At 48.1% G+C, this 27,054-nt stretch overlaps 1 protein-coding gene across 1 annotated transcript in view; it reads right to left on the reverse strand.

The window, feature by feature from the left end:
- Window positions 1–228: 228 nt before the first annotated feature.
- SYNGAP1 (synaptic Ras GTPase activating protein 1) overlaps window positions 229–27,054 on the reverse strand; it is a 193,448-nt gene continuing 166,622 nt past the window's right edge. The window contains exons 20-23 of the mRNA XM_038742183.1: window positions 3,538–3,637; window positions 2,102–2,199; window positions 1,832–1,952; window positions 229–278 (exon numbers count right to left, since the gene is read on the reverse strand). Of these exons, the coding sequence (XP_038598111.1) occupies window positions 229–278; window positions 1,832–1,952; window positions 2,102–2,199; window positions 3,538–3,637 (369 nt within the window). The remainder of the gene's footprint in view (window positions 279–1,831; window positions 1,953–2,101; window positions 2,200–3,537; window positions 3,638–27,054) is intronic.

Genomic DNA, 27,054 nt, shown 5'->3' on the forward strand with positions numbered 1-27,054 from the left:
TGAGCCTCAGTTACCTCATCTGTAAAACGGGGATTAAGACTGTGAACCCCACATGGGACAACCTGATCACTTTGTATCCCCCCCCAGCGCTTAGAACAGTGCTTTGCACATAGTAAGCGCTTAACAAATGACATTATTATTATTATTATTTCCACTGAACCACGCTACTATCACCACCAGGGGGCGCCGGACTGCACCATCACCGGCAGGGGGCGCCGGACTGCACCACTAGCGGCGGGGGGCGCCGTACTGCATCATCACCACCAGGGGGCGCCGGGCTGCACCATCACCGCCGCGGTGGGGGGGGGGCAGCAGGACTGCACCACTAGCGGCGGGGGGTAGCGGGCTGCACCATCCCCAGCAGGGGGCGCGGGTTGCACCATCCATCCATTCATTCATTCATTCATTCATTCATTCATTCATTCATTCAATCGTATTTATTGAGCGCTTACTGTGTGCAGAGCACTGGACTAAGCGCTTGGGAAGTCCAAGTGGGCAACATCTAGAGACAGTCCCTACCCGACAGCGGGCTAACGGTCTAGAAGTGCCAACTTGGACTACCCAAGCGCTTAGTACAGTCAGTCCTCTGCACTCAGTAAGTGCTCAATAAATACGATTGATGGATGGATAGAAGCCATTCATTCACTCATTCATTCACCCTCATCGACCGTGGGCGGATCACTAGCACCATCATCGGCAGCTAGCTCTCTTGCTCCCTTCAAAGCCCTACTGAGAGCTCACCTCCTCCAGGAGGCCTTCCCACACTGAGCCCCCTTTTTCCTCTCCTCCTCCCCATCCCCTCCTCTGCCCTTCCTCTTTCCCCTCCCCACAGCACCTGTATAGATGTTTGTGCAGATTGATGACTCTATTTATTTGACCTGTACATATTTACTCTTCTATTTATTGTGTTAATGCTGTGCATCTAGCTTTATTTCTATTTATTCTGACGACTTGACACCTGTCCGCATGTTTTGTTCTGCTGTCTTTCTCCCCCTTCTAGACTGTGAGCCCGTTGTTGGGTAGGGACCGTCCCTATATGTTGCCAACTTGGACTTCCCAAGTGCTTAGTACAGTGTTCTGCACACAGTAGGCGCTCAATAAATACGATTGAATGAAATGAGCCCATTGTTGGGTAGGGACCGTCTCTATATGTTGCCAACTTGGACTTCCCAAGCGCTTAGGACAGTGCTCTGCACACAGAAAGCGCTCAATACAGTGGATTGGATTGAATGAATGAATGAATGATTGAGGCTGGTTTTGGGTTGGGAGGAGGATCTTGCAAGCCCATGTTGATTCATTCATTCAATCGTATTTATTGAGCTCTTCCTGTGTGCAGAGCATTCATTCAATCATATTTATTGAGCGCTTACTGTGTGCAGAGCACTGTACTAAGCGCTTGGGAAGTACAGGGTGGCAACAGGTGATGGTGACGGTCCCTACCCAACAACGGTAATGGCTTAATGGCTTAATAAGTGCCATTATAATAATAATAATTATTATTATTATTGGATGAGGTCACTGAGGTCACTATTATTCAGAGAATAATATAATAATAATGATGGCATTGATTAAGCGCTTACTTTGTGCAAAGCACCGTTCTAAGCGCTGGGGAGGTTACATGGTGATCAGGTTGCCCCACGGGGGGGCTCCCAGTCTTCATCCCCATTTTCCAGATGAGGGAACTGAGGCCCAGAGAAGTGAAGCGACTTGCCCCAAGTCACCCAGCTGACAGTTGGCGGGGTCGGGATTTGAACCCACGACCTCTGACCCCAAAGTCCGGGCTCCTTCCACGGAGCCACGCTGCTTCTCATCCTTGTAAGTGGGGAGAGGCCGCGGTGGCGGCCATCTTTGTAAGGGGTGAGGACGCAGCGGCCGCCATCTTTGTAAGGAAAAGCTGCGGCTGAGGCGGCGGCCGCCATCTTTGCAAGGGGTGAAGCCGCGGCGTCCGCCATCTTGGTAAGGGGAGGCCGCCATCTTTGTAAGGAAAGGCTGCGGTAGTCGCCGCCATCTTAATAAGGGGTGAAGCCGCTGGGTCCGCCATCTTGGTAAGGGGGGGAGGCCGCCATCTTGGTAAAGGCAGGCGTCGCGGCCTAGTCCCCACGTGCGGGCCCGGAAAAGCTGGCGACGACGACGACGACGGCGGCGGGAAAAGAACAATCTCTCCGTTTTTATTAAACATGATTTCCGTTTCACCACACACTCCAGAAAAAAGGAAAACGGGTGGGGGGGGGGGCGGGGGCGCCGGGTCTGGGGGGGGGTCAGAGGTCAGGGGTCACCGGTGGTCCGGGTTGGGTGGGTGGGTGGGTGGGGGGAGAAGAACGAGAACCAAAAAACCTGGGGGTCGGAGGTCAGGGGTCAGGGGTCGTCTCTCTCCCAGCCTGGGGAGGGGGTCTGGGGTGGGGGATTGGGGGGGCGATTGTTTTCTTTTGTACAGCCCGCCCCTCCGCCCCCCGGTCTATACAGTACAAAGCCCGGATAATTACAGGGGGGTGGGGTGGGGGGTCGGAGGTCAGAGGTCAGGGGTGGGCGGATGGATGGGGGGGGGGGGCGGCGTCGGGGCTAAAATTTCCCATATTTACAAGTTGTATATCCGTAGAAAGAGGGAGGTCCGGGCGGGGGCCTGGGCCGGAGGGAGGCGTCCATACAAAAGATTTGGGGGGGGGGGGGGGCTGGGGGGGGGAGGGGGCGTCAGCCCTAATACCAAACGCAAAGAGGGGGTGCGGGAGGGGTGGGGTTGGGGGTCTCCGTCGCCCCCTGACCTTCCCCCCCCCCCCCACCTTGGGGGGAGCTTATTTACAGAGAGGAAACACCGAAATCCAGGGTGGGGGGGTGCCCTCCAACCCCCCCCCCTTACACATACATACATACACACGCACACACACACACATACAGGCACACGCAGCCCCCCACCCCGCCCCCCTCCCGGGGTAGACATGGCTTATCCTAAAGGGAAGCCCCCCATCCCCTCCCACCCAGGGCGGGGGTGTCAATAAATAGGTCCCCCCCCCCCCCAACTAGGCCTCTACCTCTCCCAAGGGGCTGGAGGGGGAGGGCAAGCCGGGGGTTTCGGGGGGGGGGGGGTTCCCGAGCCCCCCACTCTGGGACCAGCCGAGAACAGCCCAGGGGGCCCGGGGGGGGGGGGGGGGGGGGGGGGGGGACCACCCCCGGGGGACGGGAGGGGCGGTTTGTGCGTGCTGAAGCCCCCCACACGCTCCTGAGAAGTAGAGGAGGGGGGATGGAGGGGGGGGTCCCGGGGGGGGTCGGGGGCGCAAGATTGTCGTCTCTGGTTTCTGCTTTTTCCAAAAAAAAAAAAAAGGAAAAAAGAAAAGGAAAATCTCCCTGAATCTGAGAGTTTTGGGGGGGGGGGGGGGGGGGCGGAAAAGAAGAGTCCCGGGCCGTGGACGCGGTCCGGGCCTAGCGGTCGGCCGTGTGCCGGAACTCGCCGTTCTCGGTGATCTGCAGGCGGGGCGGCGGCGGGGGAGGCGGCGGGGGGCGGCGGGGGCGGCGGCGGCGGCGGCGGGGGCGGAGGCGGGGGCGGCGGCGGCGGCGGCGGCGGCGGCGGGGGGGTCAGTCCGTTCCACGGCGGGGCCACGGTCAGACGCGGGTTTGCTGGACCCAAGGCGGAAAACTGCCTCTCCTGCAACACACCAAAGAGCGGAGCGAGGCCTTATTGACACGGTCCTCCCCTCCCCATCGCCCCATCATCATCATCATCATCGCCCCATCGTCAATCACTGTGTGCAGAGCACTGTACTAAGCGCATGGGAAGTCCAAGGCGGCAACACCTAGAGGCGGTCCCTACCCGACAGCGGGCTCACCTCATCGCCCCCCACCCCGCTTCTGGTATTTATTGAGCGCTTCCTGTGCGCAGAGCACTGGACTAAGCGCTCGGGAAGTCCAAGTTGGCAACACATAGCGACGGTCCCTACCCGACAGCGGGCTCACCTCATCGCCCCCCACCCCACTTCTGGTATTTATTGAGCGCTTCCTGTGTGCAGAGCACTGGACTAAGCGCTTGGGAAGGACGAGTCGGCAACACCTAGAGACGGTCCCTACCCGACAGCAGGCTCACAGTCTAAAGAGATGGAGTGTGCGTATGCATTCATTCGTTTTCATTCATTCAGTCGTCTTTATTCATTCATTCATTCATTCAATCGCATTTATTGAGCGCTTACCGTGTGCACAGCACTGGACTAAGCGCTTGGGAAGGACAAGTCGGCATCACATAGAGACGGTCCCTACCCGACGGCGGGTTCACAGTCTAGAGAGATGGAGTGTGCGTATGCATTCATTCGTTTTCATTCATTCAGTCGTCTTTATTCAGTCATTCATTCATTCAATCGTATTTATTGAGCGCTTCCTGTGCGCAGAGCACTGGACTAAGCGCTTGGGAAGGACAAGTCGGCATAACATAGAGACGGTCCCTACCCGACGGCGGGCTCACGGTCGGCTCACATCACCGCCCCGCTTCCGGGGCCGGACCACCCTCATCCGACGACTATCCGTTGGCATCGACGAGAAGCGGCCCACGGGCGAAGCGCTTACTACATTCCAGGCCCTCGAACGACCCTTTTATCGTTTTATTCAGTTAATATGTTTGGTTCTGTTCTCGGCCTCCCCCTTCTATCAGTCAATCAATCAATCAATCGTATTTATTGAGCGCTTATTGTGTGCACAGCACTGGACTAAGCACTTGAGAAGGACAAGTTGGCAATCAATCAATCAATTAATCAATCAATCGTATTTATTGAGCGCTTACTGTGTGCAGAGCACTGGACTAAGCGCTTGGGAAGTCCAAGTTGGCAACATATAGAAACAGTTCCTACCCAACAGTGGGCTCACAGGCTAGAAGGGGGAGACGGAGAACAAAACCAAACATACTAACAAAATAAAACAAGTGGAAGATATGTACAAGCATAAGCACTCAATAAATACGATCGATTGATTGATTCGATCATTGTGGTTAGGGCCGTTGCACCTAGTAAGCGCTTAATCAACGCCATCGTTGTGGTTAGGGTCAATCAATCAATCAATTGGATTTATTGATTCCACTTGAAGCCTTGATGGATAGAGTATGAGCCCTTGGATTTGGCAAGCAGGAGGTCGTTGGTGACCTCTGCACACAGTAAGCGCTCAATAAATACGATTGATTGATTGATTGTCCCGGGGGGACAAACTGATCACCTTGTAATAATAATAATGATGATGGCATTTGTTAAGCGCTTACTATGTGCCAAGCTCTGTTCTAAGCGCTGGGGGGGGGGGGGGGGGGAATCCAAGGTGATCAGGTTGTCCCGCGTGGGACTCCCAGTCATCACCCCCATTTTCCAGATGAGGGAACTGAGGCTCCGAGAAGTGAAGTGACTTGCCCAAGGCCACCCAGCAGACCTGTGGCAGAGCCGGGATTCGAACCCATGACCTCTGACTCCAAAGCCCGGGCTCTTTCCATGTATATATGTTTGTACATATTTATTACTCTACTTATTTTACTTGTCCACATCTATTCTATTTATTTTATTTTGTTAGTATGTTTGGTTTTGTTGTCTGTCTCCCCCTTTTAGACTGTGAGCCCGCTGTGGGGTAGGGACCGTCTCTAGACGTTGCCAACTTGGACTTCCCAAGCGCTTAGTACAGTGCTCTGCACACTGATTGATAAGTTGATTGATTTCCACTGAGCCACGCTGCTCCTCTAAACTTGTAACCTCCCCAGCGCTTAGCGCAGTGATTTGCACTGACTTCTAGACTGTGAGCCCACTGTTGGGTAGGGACCGTCTCTATATGTTGCCATCTTGTACTTCCCAAGCGCTCAGTGCAGTGCTCTGCACACAGTAAGCGCTCAATAAATACGATTGATTGATTTGCACATGGCAAGTGCTTAATAAATGCCATTATTTATTATTATCATTGTTATTATTATTATTCTGGAGCTGAGGCCCAGGGAGGTGACTAGGCCAAGGTCACCGGATGGAGGGGGGAGGGATTAGAACCCAAGCCTTTCTGACTTCCGGCCCCGCCCCCAGGCTATAACCAGCTTCCGGTTCCGGTTTCACGCCCCGGGATCTCCCCCAGCCCAACCGCCCTCCTCGTCACGTGATAACCACGTCAGCACGCACGTACGTGATGACGCACGTACGTCAGCACGCACACACGCCAAAACGCACGTCGCCCTGGCAACCGGGCTTGGCCGCCCCCTAGTGGTCGGCCCGGGCGCCCCGCTCATCAAACACACCCCCTCCAATACCACAACAACACACAACAACAACAACAACAACAACAACAACAATAATAATAATAATAATGGGATCAACAACAACAATAATAATAATTATAATGGTATTTGTTAAGCTCTTACAAGGTGCAAACCACTGTTCTAAGCAATAAGAACAATAATGATGGTATTTGTTAAGCGCTTACAAGGTGCAAAGCACTGTTCTAAGCAATAATCATAATAATGATGGCATTTGTTAAGCGCTTACTATGTGCAAAGCACTGTTCTAAATAATAATAATACTAATAATGGTATTTGTTAAGTGCTTACAAGGTGCAAAGCACTGTTCGAAGCAATAATAATAATAATGATGATGGTATTTGTTAAGCACTTACTATGTGCAAAGCACTGTTCTAAGCATTAATAATAATAATGATGGTATTTGTTAAGCGCTTATTATGTGCAAAGCACTGTTCTAAGCAATAATAATATGATGATGATGATGGTATTTGTTAAGCGCTTACTATGTGCAAAGCACTGTTCTAAGCATTAATAATAATAATGATGGTATTTGTTAAGCACTTACTATGTGCAAAGCACTGTTCTAAGCATTAATAATAATAATGATGGTATTTGTTAAGCGCTTATTATGTGCAAAGCACTGTTCTAAGCAATAATAATAATAATAATGATGGTATTTGTTAAGTGCTTACTAGGTGCAAAGCACTGTTCTAAGCAATAATAATAATAATAGTATTTATTAAGCGCTTACTATGTGCAAAGCACTATTCTAAAAGCAATAATAATAATAATAATGATGGTATTTGTTAAGCACTTACAAGGTGAAAAGCACTGTTCTAAACAATAATAATAATGACGGTATTTGTTAAGCGCTTACTATGTGCAAAGCACTGTTCTAAATAATAATAATAATGGTATTTGTTAATAATAATAATAATGGCATTTATTAAATGCTTACAAGATGCAAGGCACTGTTCTAAGCAATAATAATAATGATGGTGTTTGTTAAGCACTTACTATGTGCAAAACACTGTTCTAAGCAATAATAATAATAACAGTGATGGTATTTGTTCAGCGCTTACTATGTGCAAAGCACTGTTCTAAGCAATAATAATAATAATGATAACAATGGTATTTGTTAAGCACTTACTATGTGCAAAGCACTAAGCAGTAATAATAATAATAATAATAATAATAATAATAACAATAATGATGGTATTAAGCGCTTACTAAGTGCAAAGCACTGTTCTAAGCAATAATAATAATAATAATGATGGTATTTGTTAAATGTTTACTATGTGCAAAGCACTGTTCTACGCGATAATAATACTGATGGTATTTGTTAAGCGCTTACTATGTGCAAAGCACTGTTCCAAGCAATAATAATAATAATGATGGCATTTGATAAGCGCTTACTACGTGCCAAGCACTGTTCTAAGCGCTGGGGAGGTGACAAGGTGATCAGGCCGTCCCACGGGGGGCTCACAGTCTTAATCTATAAAGCACTTAAGCGTACTGTACTTAGGCGCTTAGTACAGTAGCGTGGCTCAGCGGAAAGAGCCCGGGCTTTGGAGTCGGAGGTCACGGGTTCAAATCCCGGCTCCGCCACTCTGTCAGCTGGGTGACTTGGGGCGAGTCGCTTCACTTCTCCGGGCCTCAGTTCCCTCATCTGGAAAATGGGGATGAAGACTGGGAGCCCCCGGGGGGACAACCTCATCACCTTGTAACCTCCCCGGCGCTTAGAACAGTGCTCGGCACATAGTAAGCGCTTAATAAATACCATTATTATTATTATTATTATTATTCTAAGGTGATCAGGCTGTCCCACGGGAGGCTCACGGGTTTAATCCTTAAAGCACTCCGGCGTCCTGTACTTAGGCGCTCAGTACAGTGCTCTGCACACAGTAAGCGCTCAATAAATACGACTGAGTGGATGAATGAATCCCCATTTGACAGGGGAGGTCACCGAGGCCCGGGGAAGTGACGTGACTCGCCCGAAGTCACCCAGCTGACGGTTGGCGGGGCCGGGATTTGAACCCAGAGCCCGGGCTCTTTCCACTGAGCCACCACAACGACGACGATAATGACGGTATTTGCTGAGCGCTTGCTACGTGCGAAGCACTGTTCTAAACGCTGGGAGGGGGGATACAAGGTGATTAGGTTGGGAGTTAGTAATTAATGACGATAATAATAATATTTATTCTATTTATTTTGTTAATATGTTGTGTTTTGTGGTCCGTCTCCCCCTTCTAGAGCCCGTTGTCGGGTAGGGACCGTCTCTATCTGTTGCCGACTTGGACTTCCCAAGCGCTTAGTACAGTGCTCTGCGCACGGTAAGCGCTCAATAAATACGATTGATTGAATGAATGACTTTATTTTGTTAATCATCAATCATCAATCGTATTTATTGAGCGCTTACTGTGAGCAGAGCACTGTACTACGCACTTAATGCTGTGCATCTAGCTTTATTTCTATTTATTTGGACGACTCGACACCTGTCCGCGTGTTTGGTCTTGTCGCCCGTCTCCCCCTTCTAGATCGGGAGCCGTTGTCGGGTAGGGGCCGTCTCTAGATGTTGCCGGCTTGGCCTTCCCAAGCGCTTAGTACAGTGCTCTGCACACGGTAAGCGCTCAATAAATATGACTGAATGACTGAATAAAGGCGACTGAATGACTGAAAATGAATGAATGCATACGCACACTCCACCTCTCTAGACTGTGAGCCCGCTGTCGCGTAGGGGCCGCCTCTAGATGTTGCCGACTTGGACTTCCCAAGCGCTTAGTACAGTGCTCCGCATACGGTAAGCGCTCAATAAATACGATTAAATGAATGAATGACTGAATAAAGACGACTGAATGAATGAAAACGAATGAATGAATGCATACGCACACTCCATCTCTCTAGACTGTGAGCCTGCTGTCGGGTAGGGACCGTCTCTATATGTTGCCGACTTGGCCTTCCCAAGCGCTCAGTACAGCGCTCTGCACACGGTGAGCGCTCAATAAATACGACTGAATGAATGAATAAAGACGAATGAATGAATACATATGTACACTCCATCTCTCTAGACCGTGAGCCCGCTGTCGGGTAGGGGCCGTCTCTAGATGTTGCCGACTTGGACTTCCCAAGCGCTCAGTACAGTGCTCTGCACGTGGTAAGCGCTCAATAAATATGTTTGTACATATTTATTACTCTATTATTTATTGATTGATTTATTTTACTTGTACATATCTATTCTATTTATTTTATTTTGTTAGTAGGCTTGGTTCTGTTCTCTGTCTCCCCCTTTTAGACTGTGAGCCCACTGTTGGGCAGGGACCGTCTCTAGATGTTGCCAATTTGTCCTTCCCAAGCGCTTAGTCCAGTGCTCTGCACACAGTAAGCGCTCAATAAATACGATTGATGATGATGATGAGTGAATGAATGAATAAAGACGAATGAATGAATGCATACGCACACTCCATCTCTCTAGCCCGTGAGCCCACTGTTGGGTAGGGACCGTCTCTCTATGTTGCCAACTTGGACTTCCCAAGCGCTTAGTCCAGTGCTCCGCACACGGTAAGCGCTCAATAAATACGATTGATGATGATGATGAATAAATACGATTGAATGACTGAATGAATAAAGACGATTGAATGAATGAAAACGAATGAATGCATACGCACACTCCATCTCTCTAGCCTGTGAACCCGCTGTCGGGTCGGGGCCGTCTCTAGATGTTGCCGACTTGGACTTCCCAAGCGCTTAGTGCAGTGCTCTGCACACGGTGAGCGCTCAATAAATATGAATGAATGAATAAAGACGAATGAATGAATGCATACGCACACTCCGTCTCTCTAGCCTGTGAGCCCGCTGTCGGGTAGGGACCGTCTCTAGATGTTGCCGACTTGGGCTTCCCAAGCGCTCAGTACAGCGCTCTGCACACGGTAAGCGCTCAATAAATACGACTGAATGAATGAACGAATGAAGACGACTGAATGAATGAAAATGAATGAATGAATGCATACGCACACTCCATCTCTCCAGCCTGTGAGCCCGCTGTCGGGTAGGGGCCGTCTCCATATGTTGCCGACTTGGACTTCCCAAGTGCTTAGTCCAGTGCTCTGCACACGGTAAGTGCTCAATAAATACGACTGAATGAATGAAGATGAATGAATGAATGCATACGCACACTCCTCTAGACTGTGAGCCTGCTGTCGGGTAGGGGCCGTCTCTAGATGCTGCCGACTTGGACTTCCCAAGCGCTCAGTCCGGTGCTCTGCACACGGTAAGCGCTCAATAAATACGACTGAATGAATGAATAAAGACGAATGAATGAATGCATACGCACACTCCTCTAGCCTGTGAGCCCGCTGTCGGGTAGGGCCCGTCTCTATACGTTGCCGACTTGGACTTCCCAAGCGCTTAGTCCAGTGCTCTGCACACGGTAAGTGCTCAATAAATACGACTGAATGAATGAATGAGTGAATGAATGAACGAATGAATGAACGAATCTCTCTCCCAGGCCCAGACTAGGCCGCCCGAGGCCCGGCATCCGTCGTCTTGCCTCGGTTTCCCCCGACGCCCTTCCTTCCCGGGGGGGGGGACGACAACGGGCAGCCCCACAGACACGCACAGACACACACCCACACACCCACACACACACACGCGAGCCCCGCCCGGCCCAGAGCGAGCGCCCGACGGGGGCCGGGCTGGGGAAGGGGGCGACCACCCCATCCCCGTGTCCCCCGGGCAGGCCCACCGCCTCCTCCCCCTCTCCCGCCTTCACCCCGTCGTACTTACTGAGCGCCGACGGTACTCGCTACAGTCCGACCCGGGACCTCCCGAGCGCTCCGGCCAGTGCTCCGCACACGGCGAGCGCTCGACAAGTATGGCTGAGCGAGTGACTGTGTGGAGAGCGCCTCTTCTGCCCCCCCCCCCCCCCACCGCCCCCCCAAAAAGACCTACCTGTCGGGGCCGCCGTCCAGTCCATCCCCCTGCGGCGGGCACCCCCGCCGCCGCCCCGGCCCCGCCCCGCGGGAGCCCCGTGAAATGTGGGGTGACGGACGACGACAGGGGAGGGGAAACAGAGGACCGGGGGCGGGGGCGGAGGGGGGCTGTTTTGGGGGGGGGGGGGGGCGTCTCTGCCGGGGGGGGGGGGGGGGGCGGGGGGGGGGGCGCTTCATGACCAACCTGGTAGGGTCCGGAGTCACCTCCCCCAGTGTCCACTGCCCGAGGCCCGAGGCGAACCTGTTACCTGATGAGGAGCTGTGGGGGCGAGGGGAGAGCCGGGGGTCAAGGGGGGGGCCGGCGGGGTCACAGGGCGAGGCCCGGGCGGGGGGGGGGGTCAGAGGGCGAGGCCCGGGGGTGGGGGGGAGACCAGGTTGGGGGGGAGGGAAGGGGGGTGGGGTCAAAGGGCGAGGCCCGGGGGTCAGAGGGCGAGGCCCGGGGGTCAGAGGGCGAGGCCCGGGGGTGGGGGAGACCAGGTTGGGGGGGAGGAAAGGGGGAGTGGGGTCAAAGGGTGAGGCCCGGGGGCCAGAGGGCGAGGCCCAGGGGTCAGAGGTCAAGGCCCAGGGGTGGGGGGAGACCAGGTTGGGGGGGAGAGAAGGGGGGTGGGGTCAAAGGGCGAGGCCCGGGGGGGGGGGCGAGACCAGATTGGGGGGGGAGGGAATGGGGGGGGGTCAAAGGGCGAGGCCCAGGGGTCAAAGGGCAAGGCCCAGGTGTCTGGGGAGACCAGGTTGGGGGTGAGGGAAGGGGGGTGGGGTCACAGGGTAAGGTTGGGGGGGTCAAGGGGCAAGGCAGGGGGTCAAAGGGCAAGGCCCGGGGGTGGGGGAGACCAGACTGGTGTCAAAGGGAGACCAGATGGGGGTCAAAGGGCGAGGCCTGGCAGGGGGAGACCAGGTTGGGGGGGAGGGAAGGGGGGTGGGGTCAAAGGGCGAGGCCCGGGGGTCAGGGGAGATCAGACTTGGGGGGAGGGAAGGGGGGTGGGGTCAAAGGGCGAGGCCCGGGGGTGGAGGAGACCAGACTGGGGGGGAGGGAAGGGGGAGTGGGGTCAAAGGGCGAGGCCCGGGGGTCAAAGGACGAGGCCCGGGCATCGGGGGAGACCAGGTTGGGGGGGAGGGAATGGGGGTGGGGTCAAAGGGAGAGACCCGGGGGTCAAAGGGCGAGGCCCCGGGGGGTGGGGGGAGACCAGGATGGGGGGGGAATGGGGGTGGGGTCAAAGGGCAAGGCTGGGAGGTCAAAGGGCGAGGCCCGGGGGGGTGTGGGGTTGGGGTCAAAGGGCAAGGCCGGGGGGGTCAAAGGGCAAGGCGCGGGGGTGGGGGAGACCAGACTGGGGGGGGAAGGGGGGGGTCAAAGGGCCAGACCGGGGGGGGGGGGGGTCAAAGGGCGAGGCTGGGGGGGGGGGACCACAGTTCCCAGCAGCCTTATAATTCCCAGCAGCCTTTGCTGCCTATAAAGAGGGGGATTCCGGGGGGATTACAGTTCCCAGCAGCCTTTGCTGCCTATAAAGAGGGGGATTGCGGGTGGATTACAGTTCCCAGCAGCCTTTGCTGCCTATATAGAGAGGGATTCCAGGGGGATTAGAGTTCCCAGCAGCCTTCGCTGCCTACAAAGAGAGGGATTCCGGGGGGATTAGAGTTCCCAGCAGCCTTTGCTGCTTATAAAGAGAGGGATTCCGGGTGGATTAGAGTTCCCAGCAGCCTTTGCTGCTTATAAAGAGAGGGATTCCGGGGGGATTAGAGTTCCCAGCAGCCTTTGCTGCCTATAAAGAGGGGGATTCCGGGGGGATTGTAGTTCCCAGCAGCCTTTGCTGCGTATATAGAGAGGGATTCCGGGGGGATTAGAGTTCCCAGCAGCCTTTGCTGCCTACAAAGAGAGGGATTCCGGGGGGATTAGAGTTCCCAGCAGCCTTTGCTGCCTATAAAGAGGGGGATTCCAGGGGGATTAGAGTTCCCAGCAGCCTTTGCTGCCTATAAAGTGGGGGACCCCAGGGGGTCCTAGAGAGGAGGAAGGGGAGGGAGGTAGGGGGTTTTGGGGGGTGGGGAGGGGGAGGCGGGGGTCGGAAAGATAAGAGGGATGGGGGTGGGAATGGGGGGTTTAAGCGCTTAGTACAGTGCTCTGCACACAGTAGGCGCTCAATAAATACGATTGATTGATTGATTGATTGGGGGGGGGGGGTCCAACGGACACACAAAGATGGGGACGCGGGGGGCGGCGGGGGAGGGGTGGGGGTGGGCCTGGCCCCGGCGGGGGAGCAGGGTGGGTGGTGGGATCCTAATAATAGTCATAATAGTCATAATAATACTTAATAATAATAATAATAATAATAATAATAATAATAATAATGACGATGGTATGTGTTAAGCGCTTACTACGTGCCGGGCACTGTTCTAAGCGCCGGGGAGGTTACCGGGTGATCAGGTGGTCCCACAGGGGGGGTTAGAACAGTGCTTTGCACATAGTAAGCGCCTAATAAATGCCATTATAAAATAAAAAATAAAAATGAATGAATGAATCCCTGCCCACAATGGGATCACAGTCTAGAAGGGGGATTATTATTATTATTATTATTATTATTATTTTGGTCTCTGGTCAAACCGTCCCCACTGTCTGGCCCTGGTCAAACTGTCTGGCCCCCCCTTCATTCATTCATTCATTCCATCATTATTTATTGAGCGCTTACAATGCGCAGAGCACTGTCCTAAATGCTTGGAAAGTACCATTTGGCAATAAAGAGAGACGATCCCAAGCGCTTAGTACAGCGCTCTGCACACAGTAGGTGCTCAATAAATATGATAGAACGAATGAATGAATCCCTGCCCACAATGGGCTCACAGTCTAGAAGCGGGATTATTATTATTATTATTATTATTATTATTTTGGTCTCCAGTCAAGCCGTCCCCACTGTCCGGCCCTGGTCAAACTGTCGGGCCCGCCCCTTCATTCATTCATTCCATCGTTATTTATTGAGCGCTTACCGTGCGCAGAGCACTGTCCTAAATGCTTGGAAAGTACCATTTGGCAATAAAGAGATGATCCCAAGCGCTTAGTACAGCGCTCCGCACACAGTAGGTGCTCAATAAATATGATAGAACGAATGAATGAATCCCTGCCCACAATGGGCTCACAGTCTAGAAGGGGGATTATTCTTATTATTATTATTTATTATTATTATTTTGGTCTCCGATCAAACCATCCCCACTGTCCGGCCCTGGTCAAACTGTTTGACCCCCCCCCTTCATTCATTCATTCATTCATTCAATCGTTATTTATTGAGCGCCTACCATGCGCAGAGCACTGTCCTAAATGCTTGGAAAGTACCATTTGGCAATAAAGAGAGATGATCCCAAGCGCTTAGTACAGTGCTCTGCACACAGTAAGTGCTCAATAAATACGACTGACTGACTGACTGAATGAATCCCTGCCCAAAATGGGCTCACAGTCTAGAAGAGGGATTATTATTATTATTATTATTACTTTGGTCTCCGGTCAAACCGTCCCCACTGTCCGGCCCTGGTCAAACTGTGTGGCCCACCCCTTCATTCGTTAATTCATTCATTCATTCATTCATTCCATCGTTATTTATTGAGCACTTACCGTGTGCACAGCACCGTCTTAAACGCTTGGAAAGTACCATGTGGCAATAAAGAGAGACGATCCCAAGCGCTTAGTACAGCGCTCTGCACACAGTAGGTACTCAATAAATATGATAGAATGAATGAATGAATCCCTGCCCACAACAGGCTCACAGTCTAGAAGCGGGATTATTGGGTGCTCAATAAATATGACAGAACAAATGAATGAATCCCTGCCCACAATGGGCTCAGAGTCTAGAAGCGGGATTATTATTATTATTATTATTATTACTATTATTATTATTATTATGGTCTCCGGTCAAACCGTCCCCACCGTCGGGCCCTGGTCAAACTGTTTGGCCCGCCCCTTCATTCATTCATTCATTCATTCATTCCATTGTTATTTATTGAACGCTTACCGTGTGCACAGCACCGTCTTAAACGCTTGGAAAGTACCATTTGGCAATAAAGAGAGACGATCCCAAGCGCTTAGTACAGCGCTCTGCACACAGTAGGTGCTCAATAAATATGATAGAACGAATGAATGAATCCCTGCCCACAATGGGCTCGCAGTCTAGAAGCGGGATTATTATTATTATTATTATTATTATTATTATTTTGGTCTCCAGTCAAACTGTCCCTACTGTCCGGCCCTGGTCAAACTGTTTGGCCCACCCCTTCATTCATTCATTCATTCATTCCATCGTTATTTATTGAGCGCTTACCGTGCGCAGAGCACTGTCCTAAACGCTTGGAAAGTACCATTTGGCAATAAAGAGAGACGGTCCCAAGCACTTAATACAGCGCTCTGCACACCGTAGGTGCTCAGTAAATATGATAGAACGAACGAATGAATCCCTGCCCACAATGAGCTCGCAGTCTAGAAGCAGGATTATTATTATCATTATTATTATTATTATTATTATTATTATTATCTTGGTCTCCAGTCAAACCGTCCCTACTGTCCGGCCCTGGTCAAACTGTTTGGCCCACCCCTTCATTCATTCATTCATTCATTCATTCATTCATTCATTCCATCATTATTTATTGAGCACCTACCGTGCGCAGAGCACTGTCCTAAACGCTTGGGAAGTACCATTTGGCAGCAAAGAGAGACGATCCCAAGCGCTTAGTACAGCGCTCTGCACACAGTAGGTGCTCAATAAATATGACAGAACGAATGAATGAATCCCTGCCCACAGTGGGCTCACAGTCTAGAAGGGGGATTATTATTATTATTATTATTTTGGTCTCCAGTCAAACCGTCCCCACTGTCCGGCCCTGGTCAAACTGTTTGGCCCCCCCCCTTCATTCATTCATTCATTCATTCAATCATTATTTATTGAGCGCTTACCGTGTGCACAGCACCGTCTTAAACGCTTGGAAAGTACCATGTGGCAATAAAGAGAGACGATCCCAAGCGCTTAGTACAGCGCTCTGCACACAGTAGGTGCTCAATAAATAGGATAGAACGAATGAATGAATCCCTGCCCACAATGGGCTCGCAGTCTAGAAGCGGGATTATTAGGTGCTCAATAAATATGATAGAACAAATGAATGAATCCCTGCCCACAATAGGCTCAGAGTCTAGAAGCGGGATTATTATTATTATTATTATTATTATTATTATTATTATTATTATTATTATTATTATTTTGGTCTCCAGTCAAGCCATCCCCACTGTCCGGCCCTGGTCAAATTGTCGGGCCCGCCCCTTCATTCATTCATTCCATCGTTATTTACTGAGCGCTTACCGTGCGCAGAGCACTGTCCTAAACGCTTGGAAAGTACCATTTGGCAATAAAGAGAGACGATCCCAAGCGCTTAGTACAGCGCTCTGCACACAGTAGGTGCTCAATAAATATGATAGAACGAATGAATGAATCCCTGCCCACAATGGGCTCACAGTCTAGAAGGGGGATTATTATTATTATTATTATTTATTATTATTATTTTGGTCTCCGATCAAACCATCCCCACTGTCCGGCCCTGGTCAAACTGTTTGGCCCACCCCTTCATTCATTCATTCATTCATTCATTCATTCATTCTTTCCATCGTTATTTATTGAGCGCTTACCGTGCGCAGAGCACAGTCCTAAGTGCTTGGAAAGTACCATTTGGCAATAAAGAGAGATGATCCCAAGCGCTTAGTACAGCGCTCTGCACCCAGTAGGTGCTCAATAAATAGGATAGAACGAATGAATGAATCCCTGCCCACAATGGGCTCGCAATCTAGAAGCGGGATTATTAGGTGCTCAATAAATATGACAGAACAAATGAATGAATCCCTGCCCACAATGGGCTCACAGTCTAGAAGCGGGATTATTATTATTATTATTATTATTATTATTATTATTATTATGGTCTCCGGTCAAACTGTCCCCACTGTCGGGCCCTGGTCAAACTGTCGGGCCCGCCCCTTCACTCATTCACTCCATCGTTATCTACTGAGCGCCTACCGTGTGCGGAGAACTGTGCTAAGCGCTTGGAAAGCCTTGTATATACGTTTGTGCATATTTATTACTGTATTTATTTCTTTATTTTACCCGTCCCTATCTATTCTTTTTATTTTATTTTGTGAGTATGTTTGGTTTTGTTCTCCGTCTCCCCCTTTTAGACTGGGAGCCCGCTGTTGAGCAGGGACCGTCTCTATGTGTTACTTCCCAAGCGCTCAGTACAGTGCTCTGCACACAGTAGGCGCTCAATAAATACGATTGATGATGATGATGAAAGCCCTACGTCTGGAGGCCCGCCGCCTCCCAGGGGCCTTCCGGGACTGAGCCCTCCGCCGTCGGGTCGGGCCCGTCTCTAGATGTTGCCGACTTGTCCTTCCCAAGCGCTTAGTACAGTGCTCTGCGCCCCGGAAGCGCTCAATAAATACCACCGAATGAATGTATCGATTGCTATTAAAGTCCATCTCGCCCAGTGCTCCGTCGACGCGACCGAGCGAGTGGATGATGATAATACTGCTAACGATGGCGCTTATTAAGCGCTTACTATGTGCTGAGCGCCGTTCTGAGCGCCGGGGAGGTTACCAGGTGATCAGGTTGTCCCACGGGGGGCTCCCAGTCTTCAACCCCATTTGACAGATGAGGTAACTGAGGCCTGGAGAAGGGAAGCGAGTCGCCCCAAGTCGCCCGGCTGACGGGATTTGAACCCGTGACCCCCGACCTCTCTCCACGGAGCCGCGCTGGGCGGATGGAGGGAGGCGTCACCCCCATGCCCCCCGACCGGCCACGATGTCCACCGCCCTTCTCCGTGGGTCGGGGGGCAACGAGGGGGCGGCTCGTTAGTCGTCGAGGCTACTTATTGAGCGGTTGGACCAGAGAGGATGCCATCTAATAATAATAATAATAATAATAATAATAATAATAATAATCGGGGGGCAGCCGGGGGGGCGGCTCTTTAGTCGTCGAGGCTACTTATTGAGCGGTCGGACCAGAGAGGATGCCATCTAATAATAATAATAATAATAATCGGGGGGCAGCCGGGGGGGCGGCTCTTTAGTCGTCGAGGCTACTTATTGAGCGGTCGGACCAGAGAGGATGCCAACTAATAATAATAATAATAATAATAATAATAATAATCGGGGGACAGCCGGGGGGGCGGCTCTTTAGTCGTCGAGGCTACTTATTGAGCGGTCGGACCAGAGAGGATGCCATCTAATAATAATAATAATAATAATCGGGGGGCAGCCAGGGGGGCGGCTCGTTAGTCGTCGAGGCTACTTATTGAGCGGTCGGACCAGAGAGGATGCCATCTAATAATAATAATAATAATAATAATAATCGGGGGGCAGCCGGGTGGGCGGCTCTTTAGTCGTCGAGGCTACTTATTGAGCGGTCGGACCAGAGAGGATGCCATCTAATAATAATAATAATAATAATAATCGGGGGGCAGCCAGGGGGGCGGCTCTTTAGTCGTCGAGGCTACTTATTGAGCGGTCGGACCAGAGAGGATGCCATCTAATAATAATAATAATAATAATAATAATCGGGGGGCAGCCAGGTGGGCGGCTCTTTAGTCGTCGAGGCTACTTATTGAGCGGTCGGACCAGAGAGGATGCCATCTAATAATAATAATAATAATAATAATCGGGGGGCAGCCAGTGGGGCGGCTCGTTAGTCGTTGAGGCTATTTATTGAGCGGTCGGACCAGAGAGGATGCCATCTAATAATAATAATAATAATAATAATCGGGGGGCAGCCAGGGGGGCGGCTCTTTAGTCGTCGAGGCTACTTATTGAGCGGTCGGACCAGAGAGGATGCCATCTAATAGTTATAATGATAATAATAATAACAATAATAATAATGATGGCATTTGTTAAGCGCTTACTATGTGCAAAGCACCTTTCTGATCTAATGGGCGCTGGAGAGACACGCACAACCGTCCCTAGATGCTGCCGACTTGTCCTTCCCAAGCGCTTAGTACAGTGCTCTGCACACAGGGAGCGCTCAATAAATACCACTGATTGATTGATCGATTGATCGCAGAGACACAGAGAGACACAGCGGGAAGAAAAAGAGAGAAATTGTGCGTCGGGGGGAAGAGAGAGTGTGTGTCTAAAAGGGAGGCCGTGAAAGTGTGTGTGTGTGTGTGTGTGTGTGTGTGTGTGTGTGTGTGAGTAACAAAAGAGACGGGGAGTGTGTGTATATGTTAAAAAAATAATAGTAATAATGGTATTATTGTATTATTATTATTATTACTATTATTATTATTGTATTATTATTATTATTACTATTATTATTATTATTATAGTAATGGTTAAGCGCTTACTATGTGCCAAGCACCGTACTAAGCGCGTGTGTGTGTATGTGCTTCAAATAATAATGATAATGACGATGATGGTATTTAAGCGCTTACTATGTGCCAAGCACTGTACTAAGCGCGTGTGTGTATGTGCTTAAAATAATAATGATGATGACGATGATGGTATTTGTTAAGCGCTTAAAATAATAATAATGATGATGGCATTTGTTAAGCGCTTACTATGTGCCAAGCACTGTACTAAGCGCGCGTGTGTGTGTATGTGCTTCAAATAATAATAATAATGATGGTATTTGTTAGGCGCTTACTATGTGCCAAGCACTGTACTAAGTGCGTGTGTCTGAATGTGCTTCAAATAATAATAATGATGACGGTGACGGTATTTGTTAGGCGCTTACTATGTGCCAAGCACTGTACTAAGCACGTGTGTGTGTATGTGCTTAAAATAATAATGATGATGACGATGATGGTATTTGTTAAGCGCTTAAAATAATAATAATGATGATGGTATTTGTTAAGCGCTTACTATGTGCCAAGCACAGTACTAAGCGCGTGTGTGTGTGTATGCGCTTAAAATAATAATAATAATGATGGTATTTGTTAAGCGCTTACTATGTGCCAAGCACTGTACTAAGCGCGTGTGTATGTGCTTAAAATATAATAATAATGATGATGATGATGGTATTTGTTAGGCGCTTACTATGTGCCAAGCACTGTACTAAGCGCGTGTGTGTGTATGTGCGTCAAATAATAATAATGATGACGATGATGGTATCTGTTAGGCGCTTACTATGTGCCAAGCACTGTACTAAGCACGTGTGTGTACATGCTTAAAATAATAATAATAATGATGGTATTTGTTAAGCGCTTACTATGTGCCAAGCACCGTACTAAGCGCGTGTGTGTGTATGTGCTTAAAATAATAATGATGATGACGATGATGGTATTTGTTAAGCACTTACTATGTGCCAAGCACTGTACTAAGCGCGCGTGTGTGTATGTGCTTCAAATAATAATAATGATGATGATGATGGTATTTGTTAAACGCTTAAAATAATAATAATGATGATGGTATTTGTTAAGCGCTTACTATGTGCCAAGCACTGTACTAAGCGCGTTTGTGTGTATGTGCTTAAAATAATAATAATAATGATGGTATTTGTTAAGCGCTTACTATGTGCCAAGCACTGTACTAAGCGCGCGTGTGTGTATGTGCTTCAAATAACAATAATGATGACGATGATGGTATTTGTTAAGCGCTTACTATGTGCCAAGCACTGTACTAAGCGTGTGTGTGTGTATGTGCTTCAAATAATAATAATAATGATGGTATTTGTTAAGTGCTTACTATGTGCCAAGCACTGTACTAAGCGCGTGTGTGTGTATGTGCTTCAAATAATAATAATAATAATGATGGTATTTAAGCGCTTACTATGTGCCAAGCACTGTACTAAGCGCGCGTGTGTGTATGCGCTTAAAATAATAATAATGATGACGATGATGGTATTTAAGCGCTTACTATGTGCCAAGCACTGTACTAAGCGCGTGTGTGTGTGTATGTGCTTAAAATAATAATAATAATGATGGTATTTGTTAAGCGCTTACTATGTGCCAAGCACTGGACTAAGCGCGTGTGTGTGTATGTGCTTCAAATAATAATAATGATGATGATGATGGTATTTGTTAGGCGCTTACTATGTGCCAAGCACTGTACTAAGCGCGTGTGTGTGTATGTGCTTCAAATAATAATAATGATGATGATGATGGTATTTGTTAGGCGCTTACTATGTGCCAAGCACTGTACTAAGTGCGTGTGTGTTTATGTGCTTAAAATAATAATAATAATGATGGTATTTGTTAAGCGCTTACTATGTGCCAAGCACTGGACTAAGCGCGTGTGTGTGTATGTGCTTCAAATAATAATAATGATGATGATGATGGTATTTGTTAGGCGCTTACTATGTGCCAAGCACTGTACTAAGCGCGTGTGTGTGTATGTGCTTAAAATAATAATAATGATGATGGTATTTGTTAAGCGCTTACTATGTGCCAAGCACTGTACTAAGCGCGCGTGTGTGTATGCACTTAAAATAATAATAATGATGACGATGATGGTATTTGTTAAGCGCTTACTATGTGCCAAGCACTGTACTAAGCGCGCGTGTGTGTATGTGCTTAAAATAATAATAATAATGACGATTATGGTATTTGTTAAGCGCTTACTATGTGCCAAGCACTGTACTAAGCGCGTGTGTGTGTATGTGCTTAAAATAATAATAATGATGATGGTATTTGTTAAGCGCTTACTATGTGCCAAGCACTGTACTAAGCGCGCGTGTGTGTATGCACTTAAAATAATAATAATGATGACGATGATGGTATTTGTTAAGCGCTTACTATGTGCCAAGCACTGTACTAAGCGCGCGTGTGTGTATGTGCTTCAAATAATAATAATGATGACGATGATGGTATTTGTTAAACGCGTACTATGTGCCAAGCACTGTACTAAGTGCGTGTGTGTGTATGTGCTTAAAATAGTAATAATGATGACGATGATGGTATTTGTTAAGCGCTTACTATGTGCCAAGCACTGTACTAAGCGCGTGTGTGTGTATGTGCTTCAAATAATAATGATGATGATGATGATGGTATTTGTTAGGCGCTTACTAGGTGCCAAGCACCGTACTAAGCGCGTGTGTGTGTATGTGCTTAAAATAATAATAATAATGATGGCATTTGTTAAGCGCTTACTATGTGCCAAGCACCGTACTAAGCGCGTGTGTGTGTGTATGTGCTTCAAATAATAATAATGATGATGGTATTTGTTAAGCGCTTACTATGTGCCAAGCACTGTACTAAGCGCGTGTGTGAGTATGTGCTTCAAATAATAATAATAATGATGGTATTTAAGCGCTTACTATGTGCCAAGCACTGTACTAAGCGCGCGTGTGTGTATGCGCTTAAAATAATAGTAATGATGACAATGATGGTATTTGTTAAGCGCTTACTATGAGCCAAGCACTGTACTAAGCGCGCGTGTGTGTGTATGTGCTTAAAATAATAATAATAATGATGGTATTTGTTAAGCGCTCACTATGTGCCAAGCACCGTACTAAGCGCACGTGTGTGTATGTGCTTAAAATAATAATAATGACGATGATGATGGTATTTGTTAAGCGCTTACTATGTGCCAAGCACTGTACTAAGCACGTGTGTGTGTATGTGCTTCAAATAATAATAATAATGATGGTATTTGTTAAGCGCTTACTATGTGCCAAGCACTGTACTAAGCGCGCGTGTGTGTATGTGCTTCAAATAATAATAATGATGACGATGATGGTATTTGTTAGGCGCTTACTCTGTGCCAAGCACTGGACTAAGCGCGTGTGTGTGTATGTGCTTAAAATAATAATGATAATGATGATGATGGTATTTGTTAAGTGCTTACTATGTGCCAAGCACCGTACTAAGCGCGTGTGTATGCGCTTAAAACAATAATAATGATGATGATGATGGTATGTTGGTATTTGTTAGGCGCTTACTATGTGCCAAGCACTGTACTAAGTGCGTGTGTGTGTGTATGTGCTTAAAATAATAATAATAATGATGGTATTTGTTAAGCGCTTACTATGTGCCAAGCACTGGACTAAGCGTGTGTGTGTGTGTGTGTGTATGTGCTTAAAATAATAATAATGATGATGATGATGGTATTTGTTAAGCGCTTAAAATAATAATAATGATGATGGTATTTGTTAAGCGCTTACTATGTGCCAAGCACTGTAGTAAGCACTGGGGGAGACACAAGGTGATCAGGTTGTCCCGCGGGGGGCTCACGGTGAGAGTGTGTGTGTGTGTGTGTGTGAATAACAGAGAGACAGAGAGAGTGTGTGTGTGTGTGTGTTTGTGTTTAAAATAATAATAATAATGATGATGGTATTTGTTAAGCGCTTACTATGTGCCAAGCACTGTAGTAAGCACTGGGGGAGACACAAGGTGATCGGGTTGTCCCATGGGGGGCTCACGGTGAGTGTGTGTGTGTGTGTGTGTGTGTGTGTGTGTGTGTGTGTGTGTGTGTGTGTGTGTGAATAACAGAGAGGTGGAGAGTGCGTGTGCATGTCTGTGTTTAAAATAATAATAATAATAATAATGATGATGATGGTATTTGTTAAGCGCTTACTATGTGCCAAGCACTGTACTAAGCACCGGGGGAATGCAAGGCGAGCAGGTTGTCCCCCGTGGGGCTCCCGGTCTTCATCCCCATTTGACAGATGAGGGAACTGAGGCCCGGAGGAGGGAAGTGGCTCCCCCCAAGTCACCCAGCTGACAGTTGGTGGAGCCGGGATTCGAACCCACGACCCCGGACTCCCGAGCCCGGGCTGTTTCCGCTGAGCCCCGCTGCCTCGAAAAGAGAGACGGAGGGAGTGTGTGTGTGTGTGTGTGTGTGCGCGCGCGCACAAAAGAGTGTGAGTGACTGTGTCTGTTAAAAAGAGGAGACACAGAGGGAGTGAGGGGGTTGAAGCAGTGTGTGTTTTTGTATTTAAGAGAGAGTGTGTGTAGAGAGTGTGTGTGTGTGTTTGTGTTTAAAAGAGAGAGCGAGTGTGTGAGTGTTTAAGGGAGTGTGCGTGTGTTTTTGTATTTCAGAGAGAGTGTGTGTGTGTGTGTTTAAGAGAGACAGAGAGTGAGTGTGTGTGTTTAAGAGAGTGTGTGTGTTTTTGTATTTACGACAGTGTGTGTGTTTGTGTTTAAAAGAGAGACAGCGAGCAAGAGTGTGTGAGTGTTTCAGAGTGTGTGTGTGTTTTTGTGTTTCAGAGAGTGTGTGTGTTAAAAGAGAGACTGAGTGTGTGTGTGTGTGTGTGTGTGTGTTTAAGAGAGACAGAGCGAGTGTGTGAGTGCTTAAGAGAGTGTGCGTGTGTTTTTGTATTTAAGACAGAGTGTGTGTGTTAAAAGAGAGTGTGTGTGTGTGTTTGTGTTTAAAAGAGAGAGCGAGAGTGTGTGAGTGTTTGAGTGTGTGTGTTTCTGTATTGAGAGAGTGTGTGTGTGTGTGTGTGTTTAAAAGAGAGACAGCAAGTGAGAGTGTATGTTTTTGTATTTCAGAGAGTGTGTGTGTTAAAAGAGAGACTGTGTGTGTGTGTGTGTTTGAAAGAGAGACAGAGCGAGAGTGTGTGAGTGTTTGAGAGTGTGCGTGTGTTTTTGTATTTAAGACAGTGTGTGTGTGTTTGTGTATAAAAGAGAGACAGAGTGAGAGTGTGTGTGTTTTTGTATTTCAGAGTGTGTGTGTTAAAAGAGAGTGTGTGTGTGTGTGTTTAAAAGAGAGACAGAGAGCGAGAGTGTGTGAGTGTTTAAGAGAGTGTGTGTTTGTATTTAAGAGAGAGCGTATGTCTTAAAAGAGAGTGTGTGTGTGTGTTTGTGGTTGAGAGAGACAGCCAGGGAGACTGTGAGTGTTTAAGAGAGTGTGTGAGCGTTTTTGTATTTCAGAGTGTGTGTGCTAAAAGAGTGTGCGTGTGTGTTTGTGTTTAAAAGAGAGACAGCGAGACTGTGCGAGTGTTTGTGTTTTTGTATCTGTGTGTGTGTGTTTGTGTTTAAAAGAGAGACAGAGTGAGAATGTGTGCGTTTTTGTATTTCAGAGTGTGTGTGTTAAAAGAGAGTGTGTGTGTGTGTGTGTTTGTGTTTAAAAGAGAGACAGAGTGAGAGTGTGTGAGTGTTTGAGAGTGTGCGTGTGTTTTTGTATTTAAGAGAGAGTGTGTGTGTTAAAAGAGAGACTGTGTGTGTTTGTGTTTAAAAGAGAGACAGCGAGAGTGTGTGAGTGTTTGAGAGTGTGCGTGTGTTTCTGTATTTAAGACAAAGTGTGTGTGTGTTTGTTTTTAAAAGAGAGACAGAGAGTGAGTGTGTGTGTTTTTGTATTTCAGAGAGTGTGTGTTAAAAGAGAGTGTGTGTGTGTTTGTGTTTAAAAGAGAGACAGAGAGCAAGAGTGTGTGACTGTTTAAGAGAGTGTGCATGTGTTTTTGTATTTCAGAGAGAGTGTTTGTGTTAAAAGAGACTGTGTGTGTTTGTGTTTAAAAGAGATACAGAGAGCGAGTGTGTGTTTGAGAGACTGTGCGTGTGTTTTTGTATTTAAGACAAAGTGTGTGTGTGTCTGTGTGTGTGTTTAAAAGAGACAGAGAGCGAGAGTGTGTGTTTTTGTATTTCACAGAGTGTGTGTGTTAAGACAGAGTGTGTGTGTGTGTGTGTGTGTTTGTGTTTAAAAGAGAGACAGAGAGTGAGAGTGTGTGTTTGAGAGTGTGCGTGTGTTTTTGTATTTAAGAGACAGTGTGTGTGTTAAAAGAGAGAGTAGGTGTGTGTTTGTGTTTAAAACAGAGACAGGGAGCGAGACTGTGTGAGTGCTTAAGAGAGTGTGTGTGTTTTTGTATTTAAGACAAAGTGTGTGTGTGTGTGTTTAAAAGAGAGACAGACAGCGAGAGTGTGTGAGTGTTTTTGTATTTCACAGAGTGTGTGTGTTAAGACAGAGTGTGTGTGTGTGTGTTTGTGTTTAAAAGAGAGACAGAGAGTGAGAGTGTGTGAGTGTTTGCGAGTGTGCGTGTGTTTTTGTATTTAAGAGTGTGTGTGTTAAAAGAGAGAGTGGGTGTGTGTTTGTGTTTAAAAGAGATACAGAGAGCGAGTGTGTGAGTGCTTAAGAGAGTGTGCGTGTGTTTTTGTATTTAAGACAAAGTGTGTGTGTGTGTGTTTAAAAGAGAGACAGAGAGTGAGAGTGTGTGTGTTTTTGTATTTCACAGAGAGTGTGTGTGTTAAGACAGAGTGTGTGTGTGTGTGTTTGTGTTTAAAAGAGAGACAGAGAGTGAGTGTGAGTGTTTGAGAGAGTGTGTGTGTGTTTTTGTATTTAAGAGAGAGTGTGTGTGTTAAAAGAGAGAGTGGGTGTGTGTTTGTGTTTAAAACAGAGACAGAGAGCGAGTGTGTGAGTGCTTAAGAGAGTGTGCGTGTGTTTTTGTATTTAAGACAAAGTGTGTGTGTGTTTAAAAGAGAGACAGAGAGCGAGAGTGTGTGTGTTTTTGTATTTCACAGAGAGTGTGTGTGTTAAGACAGAGTGTGTGTGTGTGTGTTTGTGTTTAAAAGAGAGACAGAGAGCGAGAGTGTGTGAGTGTTTGAGAGAGTGTGTGTGTTTTTGTATTTAAGAGAGTGTGTGTTGAGTGTGCGTGTGTTTTTGTATTTAAAACAAAGTGTGTGTGTGTGTAAGAGAGAGAGAGCGAGTGTGTGTTTTTGTATTTCACAGAGAGTGTGTGTGTTAAGACTGAGTGTGTGTGTGTGTGTGTGTGTTTGTGTTTAAAAGAGAGACAGAGAGTGAGTGTGTGAGTGTGTGTAACACAGAGGGAGGGAGAGAGAGAGAGAGAGAGAGAGAGAGAGAGAGAGAGACCCTGGGGCGAGGGGAGACCTGGTCCTGGGTGCAAATCCCGCAGGGACCCCCTTTTCCCTCTCGTCCTCCACATCCCCCCATCATCCTGTTCCTTCAAT

The sequence above is a fragment of the Tachyglossus aculeatus genome, unplaced genomic scaffold, assembly GCF_015852505.1.
Source record: "Tachyglossus aculeatus isolate mTacAcu1 unplaced genomic scaffold, mTacAcu1.pri scaffold_101_arrow_ctg1, whole genome shotgun sequence".
Taxonomy (NCBI): Eukaryota; Metazoa; Chordata; class Mammalia; order Monotremata; family Tachyglossidae; genus Tachyglossus; species Tachyglossus aculeatus.